Source organism: Engraulis encrasicolus, chromosome 6, assembly GCF_034702125.1.
Source record: "Engraulis encrasicolus isolate BLACKSEA-1 chromosome 6, IST_EnEncr_1.0, whole genome shotgun sequence".
NCBI lineage: Eukaryota > Metazoa > Chordata > Actinopteri > Clupeiformes > Engraulidae > Engraulis > Engraulis encrasicolus.
Genome location: NC_085862.1, coordinates 55565082 through 55582581, shown reverse-complemented (window position 1 = coordinate 55582581; position 17500 = coordinate 55565082). Strand labels below are relative to the sequence as shown.

At 43.1% G+C, this 17500-nt stretch overlaps 2 protein-coding genes across 5 annotated transcripts in view; both read left to right on the top strand.

Annotated features, from left to right (window-relative positions):
* The window catches only part of sned1 (sushi, nidogen and EGF-like domains 1), a 97203-nt gene extending 95714 nt beyond the window's left edge, over positions 1-1489 (top strand). For both annotated transcript variants that reach the window (XM_063201994.1, XM_063201993.1), the window contains one exon: positions 1-1489. This exon is cut by the window's left edge and continues 563 nt beyond it. The gene's annotated coding sequence lies outside the window, so the exon portion shown is untranslated.
* An 11486-nt stretch (positions 1490-12975) lies between these two features.
* Positions 12976-17500, top strand: part of ryk (receptor like tyrosine kinase) — a 101135-nt gene continuing 96610 nt past the window's right edge. For 2 of the 3 annotated variants that reach the window (XM_063201997.1, XM_063201995.1), the window contains exon 1: positions 13018-13698. In XM_063201997.1, coding sequence (XP_063058067.1) covers positions 13455-13698 — 244 coding nt within the window. In that variant the 5' untranslated portion in view covers positions 13018-13454. Of the gene's footprint in view, positions 13699-17500 lie in introns of all 3 variants that reach the window. The other variant, XM_063201996.1, reaches the window with a different exon arrangement.

Sequence of the window (17500 nt, the reverse complement as noted above, 5' to 3'; positions counted from 1 at the left end):
GACCCTTCTTCCTACCCCCTTGGCCATGCCCATGGACCTTTCTCCCATCTCCTTGGACCGCTCCTTTCCTAGGCCAAATCCCTGGACCCTTCTCTCTCCGTGGATCCTTCTCCACTCTACGCTATAAACATGCTTCAAAGTAGTCTCCTCTCTGCGCTCTGACATGCTTTTGAAGAGTTGCCATGAGCCATTAGGATGCCTGAACAATTTGGGGACAATGGCATTCAATGATGGCGATAAAACCTACACACAGACACACACACACACACACACACACACACACACACACACACACACACACACACACACACACACACACACACACACACACACACGGAAAGGAATCCACACATGCAGTGTATAAATAAAACTTTGGCAGCGTGCGTGCGTCTGAACACTTCACAGCTTGACTGGATCAGAAGGGAAGCATACCTCAGATGGCAGAGCTGACACATTTGCTAAGGTACTGTTGTATGAAGTTGCTGTCAAGGCTGCCATTGGTTGGTCTTGTAGCTGGTCATCCATTGGTTGGTCTTGTAGCTGGTCACCCATTGGTTAATCTTGTAGCAGGCCTCCCAATGGCCGGTCTTGTAGCAGCTCATCCATTGGTTGGTTTTGTGGCTGGGTAGCCCCTCAGGGATATATCGGCATGAATGCCTGACCCTTTTACAAACAACATGCTAATGAAACAATGGTGCATCTCATACTTAGCATCGGACTATGTAGATTGGCTCTTCTTCTCGCCTTTTTCAATGAGCGAGGTCACATGAAACAATGCTAATAATGAAGACTGGAAATTGATGTCCATCAACCGTTCTCTGTAAACAAATCCTCTCTGCTAACTACCGTGTACATAGTGTTTATAGGCTGTTTTGTAGGTGAATATTTTAATAATAAAAATGTTAAAATTTTACGGAGACCAGTAATTCATTCATTTTCTGTGAACCCTTCAGATGCAATCTGCTTTTTTAAATTAAATGTTGTTTTATATTGTTGTTGGTCATTATTAGTTTTTTTTCCACCGACTATTACTTTGTTTTTGTCAACACCATCAGACACAATTAACAGTATAAATATATAAATGGGAGTTGGAGTTTGGAGTTTTGGAGAGGAGATACATATTGTGAGCATATTCAGTTAAAATGTGACTGACATGTAAAAATCCCTCTGATGGTGGTGGCTTTAAAACTGATGGTGGTGACACCAACTTGACGGTGGTGGCAGCTTGTTCCACATGTGACTGAATTGTGCTGGGTAATGAAACATTGTAAGGCGTATGAGTCCTCATTGTGATCTAAAGTTATACTTTCTATTTTAAACAAAAGTTACGGTGTTGACATGTGCCAGTAGCAGTGTCCAAAACCAACTAACAAATTTAAGAGAAAATAGTAAACTTTTTGTCGTAAAACATGTGTTTTGCCATACTTTCAAGAATCAGTGAAATTAATACTGTAATGAATGCTGTAATTGATGAGCTCACCCAAGATGCTAGAGCACTAGAGTAGAGTGAAGCTACTTTATTGATCCCAAAGGGGAATACACACACACACTGTAAAAAATAAAAGCTGGTTTCACATTTTCAAGGCAACTGTCTGCACTGAGTTTTTAAGTTATAAGTCTCAACTTACAACTTTAGGTTTCGGAGCACTGCTATTACTAAGTTGAGTTGATTAACTTTTGCCAACTAACAATTTGATTATTCAACAAAGCTTACAAGGTTACATCAACTAACCAATTCAAGAGGATTTATTCAACTAATCTTATAAGGTTGTATCAACTAAGTGCTTGAGGTTATCCATTTCATATTTACATTATCATGGGTCCCCAAGTGAATGGGACAGCAATGCAATTGTCTACCACTATGGGGGCAGCCAAACCATACAAGCATTGCTAACAGCCAGCATTGCTAACAGCCAGTACGAGAGTCCTGGTTTAAATACTGGTGCAAATGAACCATGTGACAAGAGTGATCACACATGTGGCAGCTGCAGGCAGTAATTAAATCATGGCATGACAGCCCTTAGTACTCAGGTGAGCAGGCAGTGATTGGTTGAAATGGGATTGGCTGATTGATTGAATGATTGAATGGAAGCTGGTCTTGGTCTTGGAGAATTTGTGAACTGTTTCATGAAGATGTCCTGAATTATTTAATGGATGCAGAGAATATAGCAGATCAAACCATACAGTATGCTCATTACCTGTTTTACCACATTTTACCTTTGCCTGGCCTGTTTTAACACAGCTTCATAATGACATTGGGTGACATGTGGGTGTTATTAAATACAGCGCATTTACAGTCGGACACAAATATGAACGAGACGATGAGCTCACACCGATTTGCTCTACTAACACACCACGTGTGAGGAGTGGGGGGACAGGTAGTGAGGAGGAGCTGAAGTGGGGACCTGCGCAAACTTGTGTAGAGGTGTGAGACAAGACCCATATACACACGTGAGTGAGTTGTTGACCAACCAGTTCATGGGCGCGTGACCTCGGAGGCAGTCCGCAGACGAGCGTTGAAGGGGATAAGCAGCTGCAGAGGTTGCAAGATCTGACTGCAGCCGCATTCATCCCGCGACAGTTTGACACCATGTGACATGTCACCTCGTCAACGCAACGTCGACGAAATTTCGAAGTTTGACAGGAAATCTAACCGTCATGCAGCATTTTCATCCAGGGTGCATTGCTGTCTACATGCGCATGTATGCGTTGACGTGAACTCGATTGCACCTAATCTCTCGGGGGGAAATGAATTGGCCACAGTGTAGTACGGGGGCGTTGCCCGAGGACACGAGTGGATGGAAAATGAACTCCTTTGCGCATGGTCATTGGTCAGTGGGTGCGATGGATACAATCTCCGTACTCCCTTGCGTATGGTCAGTGGGGGCGACACTATTTCGTACAGCGTAGTACGAAATGATGGCGTAGTACGAAATGATGGCGAGGGGAGTACGGAAATGTTATTCTTCTTCTACGGTCAGTATTGGAAGCATCAGGGAAGCATGCAATGCCACTTCCGCAAGGGTCGGAGTGTGGAACAGGTCATAGGACAGCGTGAATGTTTGTCAGCTGTCCTTAATTACCCCCAGCAATTACTGCTGACCAACAGCTGCAGTTAATTTGGCCACAAACTGAACACTAAGTGCGATTGAGATACCGCAACGGCTGTATGTGCATTTAGACAGCAATGCATTCTGGCTCAAAAAGTTGCATGACGGTTAGATTTCCTGTCAAACTTCAAAATTTCGGTGATGTTGCGTTGACGAGATGACATGTCACATGGTGTCAAACTATCGCGGGATGAATGCGACTGCAGTCAGATCTTGCAACCTCTGCAGTTGCTTATCCCCTTCAATGCTCGTCTGCAGACCGCCTCCGAGGTCACGCGCCCATGAACTGGTTGGTCAACAACTCACTCACGTGTGTATATGAGTCTTGTCTCACACCTCTACACAAGTTTGCGCAGGTCCCCACTTCAGCTCCTCCTCACTGCCTGTCCCCCCACTCCTCACACGTGGTGTGTTAGTAGAGCAAACTGGTGCGAGCTCATCGTCTCGTTCATATTTGTGGCCGACTTTAAATACGCTGTATTACACCCACATTGTGACAAGTTCTCGACAATGTCGTATGGGGCTAATGACAACCGGATATCCTCTTTCGGCACATTTTCGCGGAGTTTCCGGATTTTGCGGAGTACGGAAATTGTATCCATCACGGTCTCGCACCCACTGACTATGCACAAGGGAGTTAATTTTCCATCCACTCGTGTCCTCAGGCAAGGCTTTGGTTAAGAAAGTCGACACAGAAGAACAATCTCTCGGGGGGGAAATGCATTGGCCACGGTGTAGTACGGGGGCGTTGCCTGAGGACAGGAGTGGTTAACACTTAGTTGGCAAAACCTCATAAAGTTAGTTCATTCAACTTTGTAGTATCAGTACTCCAAAACCTCAAGTTGAAAGTTGAAACTTATAACTTAAAACTCTGTGCAGAAAGTTGCCTTGAAAATTTGAGTTGAAGCCAACTTTTATTTCTTAATGTAGATTACTTGACCTTATCCATTCATAAGTGCGCTATCTGAAATTAGAATTCAGTAGCCTATGTATGCATACATCTTCGTTCTCGCTGGAGAACGGGCTTCTCGTGATCGTCCGCGCGGCGAAGCAATCATGAATGTGCTTTACGGGGTCGCTGGACCACTGCACTCGAGGAACATGAGTTAAAAGCGAATAGCGAAAATAGCGTGTTGGCCAAGGTCGCTGGCCATGGTGCTGAAATTACTGCCGAGCCCGAATCCTGGTTATGAATAAAAGCCGATGCATGGGCTCGGGAGTATGGGGCTCCAACTGAAAGCTCGGACAATACCCGTGCCCGCGAATATGTGCAAACTCTGAGCGGACACCCCCTGGCCGGTTATTGGGAGAGCGAACGGAACCAAGGAGGCGCGAGGGCGGAATCCTGGATAAAACGATCAAGAAGATGAAGATAGGGGGCGACAGGGGCAGATAGAGGGTGCGAGCGAGAAAGCGAGTTTCTGGCTAGGACCAGGTGAGTGGGGAATAAATACATCGTTGATAATTGAAGGGAATGAGATTCAGGTGGGTACAGTAGGTAGGCGTGCCTGTACTAGCACGCAAGAAATGGACGAATGACAGACGAGCAGGGAATACAGAGCAGGTGTTAATTTAGACCTGTCAAATTTCATTACGCTTCTCCCGAACTTTCGTTTGGAAACAGAACGACATTTCTACGCATCCACTACACTTTGTATACAATTTCATTACTTGACTGTACCCATTCTAGGCATCCACTACAATTTGTATACCATAACATCTCATATAAGATCAACCTTTCATAAAAAACATACAAAAGTGAATTGAAATAACTCAACTTGAGAAAGTAGAAGTTGGCACTGCCAAATTCATGGTTGGGGGGCTCAAAAATTCCAGTAAGTTGAACAATATCAAGTTGCAGTTTTTACAGTGCATAATACCATTACTATATAATAGTAAAACACATAGCAAGACAGACAAAACATGTTGCCTTTACAGTAGGGTGCATCAAATGCCCCCTATGAAAAAATATTGCCTTGGCCCTATAGTGAAAATGTTCTACACCCTGTAAAAACACGCTGTGTGGATTATTTTGAAATTTGGATGATGTCTACCGGTGCCACCAGCCCAATGAAAATAGAAAATAAAGGTGATAGTCGAAATCTTGGAATAGAAATGGACATTTCGCAGTCCCTCCAGTTTTTCGCGATTCAGCGATCGCGTGGATTCATGCAAATTCAATGATATTCCGCATAATTTCACGATGCCGCATAATTCCTGTAAAGCCGCATTTTTCCCGCAGAATTTCAACATTCTGTGGAGTTTATTGATTTATATTTTCGTCAAAAAAATAATAATGTGACTACAATACCACCGGAGACGAAAACCAATAGGCTTACGAAGCATTTTTTGTTAATATGTCACTGAAACATTGAAAAAGAATTGCCTGCTATTTCGGAAGTCGCGAGCCTCATCTCAGCTGTTCCGCGTCTCTCCTCCCCTCCCTCACATTAGGCTACACGCAGGCGTCGGTGCTGCACACTCATGACCTTTTTTTAAACAGCAGTAGCCTACTTTTCAGTGCAATCCTGGGTGGAAAAAGTATTGTTGCCCATTTATCCATGACGAAGAAGTGTATGCAGTCATGAAATAGGCCTAGTGGCGGTAGGCCTACTGTAGCAAACATCTTACGTTAGGCTACATTTTTGCGGAACTTCTCCACTCTCCCCTGTCGCTTTCATGAGCATGCTACCCGACGGTCGTTGTCTGATCTTTTTTCAATGTTCGCTAATGTTTGTAATTTAATGGTCTATGTCTATGCGTAGGCACAAGCCTTCTGATAACAATCACTGTAGTGCCGATCGCAAAGGTTTCGGAAGTGTGGAGTTTTGCAACTTGTTTCAGTCAAGGACACCGAGATAGGAAGTGAACGGCCCTTCCACGCTTTCACTGTGTTATTGCAATAAAGTCTTGCGAATCCATGCAACCATGCACACAACCATGTCAACGAGAGCGTGTATGCCATCACAACTTAGCATCAAGCAAATAATATGCAACAGCTTGCAATACGAGCACGAGAGAGAGAGAGAGAGAGAGAGAGAGAGAGAGAGAGAGAGAGAGACGCGTCTTCCAACAGGTGACATTGTAACGCTTGCATACAGCCTGGCTACTGAACCCCGCGACGCGGGCCTAGTGGTAGGCTATACCCACAAGTATTTTTTCATAACGCGCTGTCCCGTTTTCCCCCGAAGTCGTTCTAAAATATCGACAGAGATTTATGAGTGTCGCGGCCATGATTTTTTTTACACATTGGACGCACTGGCTAATAAGACGCTCTGACAGTTTTTGACAATATTTTATTATTCTATTAGGCCTGTGTTTCTGAATCTCTCTCTCTCTTTTGTCTTAAGCCTGCTTAGACTGATTGTGGTTTTCAGTTAGGCTACCAAAAAAAACCCAGAAAGGGATGCAAAATCTTTGCAAAAAATGAGAAAATGCCGCAAAATCTTTGCAAAAAATGAGAAAATGCCGCCACAAAATCAGACATTTTGACCGCAAAAATCACAAAATCCCAGTGCAAAATCCTGGAGGGACTATTTCGGTGCATAAAGCTACCCAATAAAAACATATTGCCTCAGCTGTGTGATAAAAATGTTCTATTCACAGTAAAATCACTCTGTGTAAAATATGGTGAAATTTAGATTCATTCTACTGGGTCCACCAGGCCCATGAAAATACAAAATAATGGTGATAGTGATGGGCAACCTGGATTCCAAAGCGGAAGTCCAGTGCCACATATTCCAAATGACATACCTAGTTTTACCTTTCCAATTAGGGCAATTGGACAGGTAAAACCAGGTAATTTGAAATCTGTGGCACTGGATTGTAGCTTTTGAATCCAGGTTTCCCATTGTCTTAAAACAGAGGTAGGCGAGTACATTAAGGGTTTAACCCCAAAAAAATTGATACAAAAGTTTTTTTCATGGATTCCATTACTATTGGACCTCCTAAATGACATACTAAAAATCTAGTAAAATCTGACTTTGGGAAATTAGTTATTTTCAACATGGCTGCTATAGGCTTATTATAAGGGCAGAGAGACACTCCAGGTGAATAGGCCAAAAAATGTGGCTGCCGATATCATATGAAACTTAACCCGGTGATTGCTCACATATTTGTGAGAAAAAAATGTATTGCAAGTTTTCTGAAATGTTATGTTTTAATATGGTAATTAGACTATGTCTAATTAAATACGCATTACATTTCAAAATGCAAAAACTCAAAATCTAAAAAAGCCAGCTCAAAATTACTCTTTTATTTTGTTCCTAGTAAGCCAAAAGATATCTTCAGAAGAGAGTATGGACATCTCGTTTTGTTTTGTAGTTAATCTAAAGATCTTTGTGCAGACACGCCAGCTAGCAATTTTTTTCAAAACATGGTTATTTAACACTTCTCTAGATTCAAATAATTGAGTTTTATGTTTCTCAAGTTCTTCCAGATATTCTATGAGTCTGGTAATATCATTGTTAGCATGTATCATGGCAAGGTCAGCTGTCTTCAACTTATAGCCTCTCCACAGGGGTGTCCTAAGGGCTGATACTGGGGCTCCTATTTGCCATGTACACCACGTCACTGGGTCATGTCATCTGTTCTCACAGATTCTCATACTACTGTTACACTGATGAAGCACAGTCATATCTGTAATTTGTGACATATGACTCTGTGACTCTGTGTATTAACAAAGAACAAATTGAACAGGTAAAGGAAGTAAAGCTACTTGGAGTCATCATAGATAGCAGACTGTCCTGGTCTAAACAGATTGACCACATGGTTAAGAAAATGAGTAGTGGCTTGGCACTACTCAGGCATGGTGGCCAGTTTCTCACTCAAGAACTAAGGAAAAGGATTGTATGCTCTTTGGTTTTAGCACAGATGGAGTACTGTACTATTGTGTGGTCAAATGCCAACAAAGATCACCTTGCTAAACTTCAGCGAGTCCAAAACAAGGCAGCACGTCTTGTTCTTAAATGTTCCTACACAACAAATATCACCTACATGCATTCAGTTTTACAGTGGTTGAGAGTGGAGGAAAGGCTTCACGTCTCTTTACTAACATCAACTTGGGCAGTTTTACACAACAAAATGCCATTAAATCGCTATAATCTCCTCTGTAAAAGCTGTGATATTCATAAATATAACACAAGGCATGCAGCAGCAGGGAGACTGAGCATCCCAAAGAGCAATACGAATGCATTTCTACGCACTGTTGAATATAGATCAATTAAAGCATGGAACAATTTGCCAACCAAATTAACTATATTGAATAGCAAAGTGGTTTATAAAAAAAAGGTGAAAAAACATCTGAGCCTATCATATATAAACTAGGTTAGTGCAGAGGTAGAGATGTTTGTCACAAGGTCTTAAACCATTATTAAAGTAATTTATGTTTATATTAAATGTTTTTTTTGTGTTTGTTTTTTTCTTTCTTTCTTTTCAATGTATGGTGCTTAAATGAATGTACAGATTTGTGTAGAACTTTTAACTGTGTGTGATTTTATTGTTGGACCCCAGGAAGAATAGCTGGGTTTGCGCCCAGCTAATGGGGATCCTAATAAACTAAACTAAACTAAACATGGTCTACGCACACCTTACCGCTTGCCTTTCTGAACTATCCACAAGTATGATGGAATGCAGTTGAGCCTCGCTAAAACAGCACTGCTGGTGATCCCAGGCGAAGATTCAGGCTGCGATGATATCAAACTCAATATGGACTCTGCTGTTGCTTCAAAGAAGGCCACAAGAAACCTAGGTGTCATTATTGATGACCATCTATCATCCTCTGGCCACATAGCCTCAGTTTCCCAGTGTCGCTTCTCAGTAACTTAAATATACATACAATCAGACTGTGCCTGACCTAAATGACTCCACTTCTGATAGGCCTACTGTCCATCTGACCTCAACTACTGCAACTCTCTCTTGACTGGTCTTCCAGCTTGTGGAATAATACCTTTGCAAATGTCACTGCATGTCAGTCCTCTTTTCCATGCCCAAATTGAATACAATACCCTGACCCTTGCCTACAAAGCTACAACAGGCCCAACTCTGGCATATCTGAAAGCTATGCTAAAGCCCTATGTTCCTTCCAGGACATTGCCTTCCTCCAGTACCAACCATTTCATCTTGCCCTCTACTTACACAAGTAGTGGCTCCTGTCTGTTCAGTTCAGCTGCTGAAAGACCCAAAACACCCAGTGACACCATGATTCATCACTGATGATGTGCCCTGACAAACAGCACCTGGATATTACCATAGCAGTAGTGTCTTTATACACCCTAACAGCACTCCAAACAAACAGATCCTGAAAACATGTTAATTCATGCAAATAGCATGACATAGTGAAGTTGAACAATATAAGGAAGTTAGCATCTGGCAATGTATATTACTATAGTATATATTACTGACAAAAACATTTCATTTAATTTGCACAAATACAACATTTCTGGGTTTCCCATATAAAATAAATAGATCTTTTGAAGTTAGCTAATAATGTAATTATCATGTAATAACCTTTATTTGGAAAAACTTTGATCTTGAAAATGACACCTTTCCTGGAGTTAGATTTTCCTAGATTTTCAGTATGTTAGTAAGGACACCTGGATGTATTGAAATCAGTTGAAAAACCTTTTGTATCAATTTTTTGGGGGTTTGGTGTATTAACGCCATAGATGTACTCGACTAAGGTGGACAAACCCTGTGACACATTTGCCCCAGCCAATAAAATGAACCAGCTGATCCTAATTACCACTTAAGCCAGGTTGATGAGGTAATTAGTGAAATCACCTGTATTGGGAGCACAAACAGAAGGAATATCTAAGGAGAGTGTGTATTCAGTCGATCCTCTTACACAGACTTCAGTCTCGGGACAGACTGGTGGTCAAACTGCTATATTCAGGCAAAATTGCAGTTTTGCAACACAATATCAATTCCTTGCTGCCTTGGACCACTGCTAGTATCAAGCAAGAGATTGCAAAGCTGTATGACTGTTATATTTGTGTGTTTCACCTACAATTCATGGAGGAACATCTGTACTAAAGCTGTGAATGCTCCTTGGAATGACTAGGCTACAAGGCAGTCAATACAACTGTATCGATGAGTGCCATTACCTATTTATCCCATCGCCTGTGGTAGTATTTCACTTTACTCCATCAGATGAGTACCATAACTTACCTGAGAGACCCTTGGCAATGACTGGTGATACCCATGACATACCTAGAAGTCACTTAAGTGCAGGTTTTGGGAAGCCACTCTTTCCAACATCACAGTTGTATTGACGGTACTCTATTGAACTACTGCAGGGATTTCTTGAAAGAACAGAAGTCATTCCAAGGAGCATTCACAGCTTTAGTACAAATGCTCCACCAGGTATTAACAGCTACCTGTACAGTCCTGTAGGCCCACAGGTGAAACACACAAAAGTCATACAGCTTCGCAATCTCTTGCATGATACTAGCAGTGGGTGAGCTGGTTCATTATATTGGCTATATTTGAAGAGCTCTTTTCCAAATGAGATATATCCATTTTATAGAATTTTGGGAAATTGACATTTTTGTATTGGGCTTTCCATTGAATTGCATTGCAAAATGCATTTTATAGACGTTTAAAAAGTATGTTCTGAAAACATTTGAATGGCAAGAATTCACACATAGGCTAGATTATAGGACTTCTTAACAGTCAATTACAACATTAGTCAAAAATGGTGGATATAGCGTTTTGGAAAAGAGCTCTTCATTTGGAATATGTGGCACTGGACTTCAGCTTTGGAATGTACGTTGCCCATCACTATCACCATTGTCTTGTATTTTCATGGGCCTGGTGAACCCAGTAGAATTCATCTAAATTTCAACATATTTTACACAGAGTGATTTTACTGTGCATAGAACATGTTTATCACACAGCTGAGGCAATATGTTTTTATTGGGTAGCTTGATGCACCGAAATGTCCACTTCTATTCAGGGCCCGGGCACTTTTGGATTTAAAGGGCCCCCTCATTATTATTAGTGGCGGAGAACTGACTCACCGGTGGGCTCCGCACCCTCGTGGGCCCCTATTTTCAATAATAAAAAAATGCTATGCCCGCTATGCCAGATGGCCAGTCCAGTCCTATTCCAAGATTTTGACCATCACCAATATTTGCTATTTTCATGGGACCGGTGGCCCCGGTAGACTTCATCCAAATTTCAAAATATTTTACACAGTGTGTTTTTACTGGGTGTAGAACATTTTTACTATAGGGCCATGGAAATATTTTTTCACAGGGAGCATTTGATGCACCCTACTTTACAGCCTACACATAATACAGTACCCCAATGGGGTTAGAATGCCCATGCCTCTAAAACACCAAAATGTTGTATGGTAATACACAGATATATGGGCTATAATCAAGAGGGAAATGAGGGTTACCAAAACAAGAAGCAGCTGACAGCAAAACATTAAGGACATCTGAGCTTCCACAACTCCCACTGCCATTGACTTCAATGTAAGTATTGAACGCATGCAATCTCAGACACCTGCAGCACCTTGGTAATTTGTGACCTTTTGTGACATTTTGACAGGTTTTTTCTTACAAGTCTGGGGATGGATTAAACAAGGGGTGGGAAAACTTTGTCTTGAGGGCCGTTTGCGGCCCTTGAGGCCGTTTTATCAGGCCCCCAATATAATTGTAATGTTATGCAGCTTCACATGAAATATGACATTTTTGTAGAAAATACATTTGCAATACAATTAATTTATATTCAGGGGACCTAACGAAGGTGGGGACTGTTTTAAAGGTGGCTGCCTTCAATATTGACCTAAGGTGCAGGGGGAAATCTTGGTTTGTGTTCATAGTACGGCCCTGGGATGAATTTGAAGTGGCCTCTCAAATTAAAAGGGTTCCCCACCCCTGGATTAAACCATCCGGCGGGCTGCAGCCGGCCCTCTGGCCTTTTTTTCACACTCCTACCCTAGCCGCACGTTATGCATGGCAGCCACAAAAAATTAAGTATAGTAGGCTACATGGCATATTTGGTACTTGGCATATGGTCCTTGTCACCTGATCACTCATCACAAGTGATGGCACAATTTCAGGCACAAGGAATCTGTAAATCACAACTAAGCAGTTTTGACTGGTCCATGCACAAAGTGGCACAAGATTAAGACCTGAGAAATACAAATCCTCTCTGGTGGTCATGAGGTCGTTTTAGACGCTGCTCAATGAGGTGAGTAGACTTCTTTCCACGCACGCACGCACGCACGCACGCACGCACGCACGCACGCACGCACGCACGCACGCACACACACACACACACACACACACACACACACACACACACACACACACACACACACACACACACACACACACAAACTATAAAATAAATAACATACTCAAAAGACCCCTGTTGATGCCCCCCCAACCCTCTATGTAATCTCTGTTACCCTATATGGAAGAATTGGACAATTAAAGACATTGGATAATTACATTGGTAATTAGTGAAAGTAATGTATACAGTAACTCAGAAAGACAAGAGGGGTTTGGGATGTTTGTGTGTTTTATTTAAGTATATGTAGGCTAGTGTGTTTTAAATAAACATTTTCCAGGGTTCCCTTTCCACTCTCTCTGGGTTAAACACAATTTCTTACCTGAAGTACAACCATGATATTAAAATGGTTAGGCCTACACAAACACCTCATTTGTTGCGTACAGAAATGTACAACTTCAAACACTCATAAAAGTAAGAAAGGAAATATGAAGGTTCTGAAGTTTGTGTTATCCATAAAATATTTTATTTTGACTGCAGAAGTGACTTTTCATAAAGCAGGGGCACCTCATCTTATGGGAACGCGCTCGTATTCCAGTCATCCATGCGTGCGCGCGCTAGTGTGAATGGAGGCACACACACGCACACACACACATCGCACACCCCCGACCAACCCCACCTCCTTCCCACAATGAAAACTGAGCTAGCAGGGGGGAGGGAAAAGACCATGAAAGGAGAGAGTTGGATGAGAGCTACTTTTCGGGTCATTCTGTACTAAATTCTTTTGGCCTGTTTCGTTGCACGGCTACTCGAAGAAGATTTGAAAAGAAGAAAAAGGACAGAAAAGGAACTTTTTACCCAGCGACTACTTTTTTCAAGATTTTGCGGTCTCCGCACATACTGAGCGAGTCTGGTTAACCAAAGTTAGCTCGCCAACGTTAGCACTGCTAGCTTGTCGGCTAGTAGGAAGAAAAACCGGGAGAGGAAGAGAGAAGACAAGAAAGCGCAGTTATCTTCCAAGTCGTATTATGTTGCCGCTAGGACGTAGTCTGAGCTTTGGGTGACACTGAAGTAGTGTGATTACTTCTGCGGCGAGAGGAATTAATGCAACAGGTTCGGATACGCGCCATGGCGGAGCTGAAGGACACTTCTTGTGGTACCAGTCCGTATGTGTGCCACCGCTGGCCGCATTCGGTGCTGTGGAGACTGGGGGGTTTCTTTTTCCTTCTGCTTTTGGAGGGGGCCCTGTGCCTGGCCAGTCCGAGTGGGCCACCCGGGACTAGTACCAATACCAACCGGCCCTATGTGAATATCTTCCTCAGCACGGAGGAGGTCAAGAAACTCTTGGGTAAGTTGGAAGTAGAAATCTGTGTCTTGTATTGTTTTGATTGACTATGGCGTCTAGCAGAACTCCATACGCACCAGGGATTGAAGCCTATTAAGTTCACGTCAGCCTCCAGTTGAAATCAATCCAGCGGAGGCTACTTTGTAAGCTGCTTAACAATGGAAAGTTGACCTGACAACTAAAGACCTAACATATCTGGCCATTATTCTGGCTCTTTTCGAGTGTGTTCTTTCGCCTAAGTTTGCATTTCGGTATTGATGCAGCAAGTGAACTTTTTTGGTTTCTGCGCAGCTTGCTGGGCCAAAAGTGGTAAACCAAATTATGGATGAACACGGAGCACTACAGCATTTGTTCTTGTAAAACGTAAACACAAAATAGGGTAAATACACAGCCACTGGGCAGTCGTGTCTTGTGGTAGCCTACCATTATCAGTAGCCTACTTATGACTTGCGTGTCACTTTAAGCACCACTTCTGATAACCTTTTAGTATTACGCATTGGTATTTAAGTTTTGTTTCAGCCTAATAATACTTCAGATGTATTGTTGGCCGTGTGTATTGTGTCCTAGTGTGTTTTTGGGTTGCCTATCCGATTGCCTGTCCGATTGTGATTGGAGGGGGCACGGTGTGATTTTAGCCGCCGCGTGATACCTCCCAGACGTTCGAAACGAGCGCCCTTAGTAACTTTGCAACATTGTTGCTCCTCCAACTGTGGTCTAGACAATTGCTTTGACGATTGTAACAGGCAGTCAGATGCTGACGGCGACCGGGTTTACCCGATTGGTGAAATTGTGTTGGTTTCAAAATGGTAATTTTGCTGGTTTACAACATCTATTTCCGTGCATCGGAAGTCCAGACACACTGAAATTCAGTGTGTTTGTTTACACTTGTGTGGTAGTGTTTGGATTTTTTGTCTTTCTTGGGTTCGTTTAAGGTTGGAAAGATGTTGTTATTGACTTCTGTTTTTTTTATCTCCATCTATCTCCATTAGAATACAAGAATGTTCAGCAATTCAATGAAGTCGCCGTGGCGCAGATGCGCGCTTTGGCCTTTTTTGAGAGAGATGAACTAGGCCAAGAAAGCGCAACTTGCCCGCTCCTTAGCACTACAGCCGTAATGGGAAGCATATGCACAAGGGACAGGGACTACTTTGTCTTCTGGTAGGAGAAAGATGCTGCCCGTGGCAGGGCACTCAATACATCTGGTCTTATATTGAATTTAGGGTAGAAAAACGCATGACTATTGCGAGTTGTCTAAACAAAGAGATAAACAGTTGCTCTTTTAGCCCATGTTTTGAACTACTTGGATCAGATGATTTCGTGTACTCAATCTGCTTGCAATACACATGGTGTGTGTGTGTGTGTGTGTGTGTGTGTGTGTGTGTGTGTGTGTGTGTGTGTGTGTGTGTGTGTGTGTGTGTGTGTGTGTGTGTGTGTGTGTGTGTGTGTGTGTGTGTGTGTGTGTGTGTGAGACACACACGCGCGCGTTTTGGAATGTTTTTGTTGCGAGTGTTGATCCTTGTGTTTTTTCCTCTGCAGTTTTTCCCCTCTCTTTGATTCTGGTGTAAATTAATGATTGTTAATTACGGGGTGCGCCTTTGCTGGCGGAGGGGAAACCCGCAATTACCTTTTGCGCGTCTGAGAGCTAATGAAGGGTTGGAATAGCCGCTTTAGCCTGGAAGCGTGAGTCGACTCACAGACCCAGACTGCATAAGCTCGTCTGCATTAGGGACTGGTACCTGCAGCTCCGTCACGGTTTGTGGAATGTGGGAATTAAGTCATTGTGAAAAGGTACCAGCTCATGACGAGAATCAAAGACGTCCTAATACTGTTCTAGTTTTGGGAATAACAGCTGCATTTGTAAGTGCACACACACACACACACACACACACACACACACACACACACACACACACACACACACACACACACACACACACACACACACACACACACACACACACACACACACACAGGATATATAACCCAATGAGTGCTTTATAGTTTGACAGAGGAATACCGGATGGTGCACACATAAATAGTGTTGCCTGTTCAAGGTCTGAATGGTATACTGGGCAGATACAGTATGACATGTCTCCTCTCCCACTGGGTGATGATGACCACAGACCAAGCTAATAGGCTTCCCTAATAGAGGAACACACTCACACAGACACAGACAGACACACAGAGGGGGCTAATAGGAGACCTTAATAGTGGGATGTGCTCGCCAGCAGTGAAAAACAATAGTAAGAAAAATACATCTCTCTCTCTCTCTCTCTCTCTCTCTCTCTCTCTCTGCTTGCGCTTTCTTTCTTGGTTTCTTCATAGTGCCACCCCCGTTCTGCTCTTGCAATTGTGGTTGCCAAATGTATTGGCAGTGTCAGATTATTTTTGAGTACAACAAAGATAATATTTCATGCAAATAGCCGAGAGGTGGGTATGAGTATGTTTAACGTCTGGGTGAATAAGGCTTTGTGTTGTAGTCTCTTGGTGGTTTTCATCACGCAATGCACATGGCTTTTAAACCAATCAGCATTCCGTTGACATTCTTTTTTTTTGATGAAGATGAAATCTGGTCTGTCTCTGTGGTATGCAAGCAGCTGTTTCTGTTTAACACTGGGGGTGGGCACTGCCACCATAGCAAAAGCATGCAGTGCAAGCAAGCACAATATTTGGACCATGATGCAATGCTGTTATGATCCTCTACTTTTACCACTGTAGCATATGGTATATGGATGTAGATCGTTTAGTAGAGGGGATAGTTGTAGAAGTTATGCTCCACAATATTTTGTACTGATAATTCATCATCCTTTCTGACACCAAGTCCCTAATGATGGGCCATTTGGTCAAGTGAAACATGACGTGTGTCTTTGTTCATTTGGACTAAACCTGCTTTAGGCCTTTATATTCCTTTCTGCAATTTGTTCACAATTTGCCCTGCAGTGTTTAGCTCATTCTACCACAATACTTTCCTCTCTTTTCACGCCATCCTTCTTTGTAGATGTGTGTGTGCGCGCGCGTGTGTGTACGCATGCGTGTGCGTGTGTGCTATTCGTGCGTTTCAAAATATCTCCTACCTGGAGCATCTCTAGTGTTACATATAGCCCAGGCTGCTTTGTTCCATGAACAATAAGTGCTGTCAGTCTTGGAAGAGAGGAGAGGACCTGCCAACTGTTACCCCTAAAGAAAGAGCAGAAGACCTGGTTGATTCACTGAGAAGGGGCCCATGGTCTGCTGTCATTGGTGGAGAGGGCTCTGAGGCCCCCCCTATGATTGGAGGAGAGATGCTTTTGTGCTGTCTGATTGGTGGAGAGGCTGGAGTTTGATTGACAGGCTTATGGCCTTGAGGGAGACGTAGAGGCCGTCTCAGCTGGGTGGAGGGGGTCAGAGGTGCATGGCTAACCATCCCTGCAGGGCCCCTGAGAGAGAGAGAGAAGGAGAGAGAGAGAAGGAGAGAGAGAGAAGGAGAGAGAGAGAAGGAGAGAGAGAAGGAGAGAGAGAAGGAGAGAGAGAAGGAGAGAGAGAAGGAGAGTGATCGAAAAGGCGAGAGAGATCTGAGAGCATTGGGTTACTTTCTTACTTTCTGTGCCACAGGAGTACTCACTCCAGCATGACTCTTCAAGACATGATGCTTCACTGGCTCCCTGTCATCAGAGAGGAGGGCGGGGGGGTACTCTAGTATGACTCTGCCATGATGCTTCATTGGCTTCCGTCAACTGTCTTTCTGTCATGCGGGGGCGATGTTGAGGATGGCTTGTTCGGTTCAGCAGTACGTGGGACTGTCCCAACTCACCCTTTTGAGCATGTC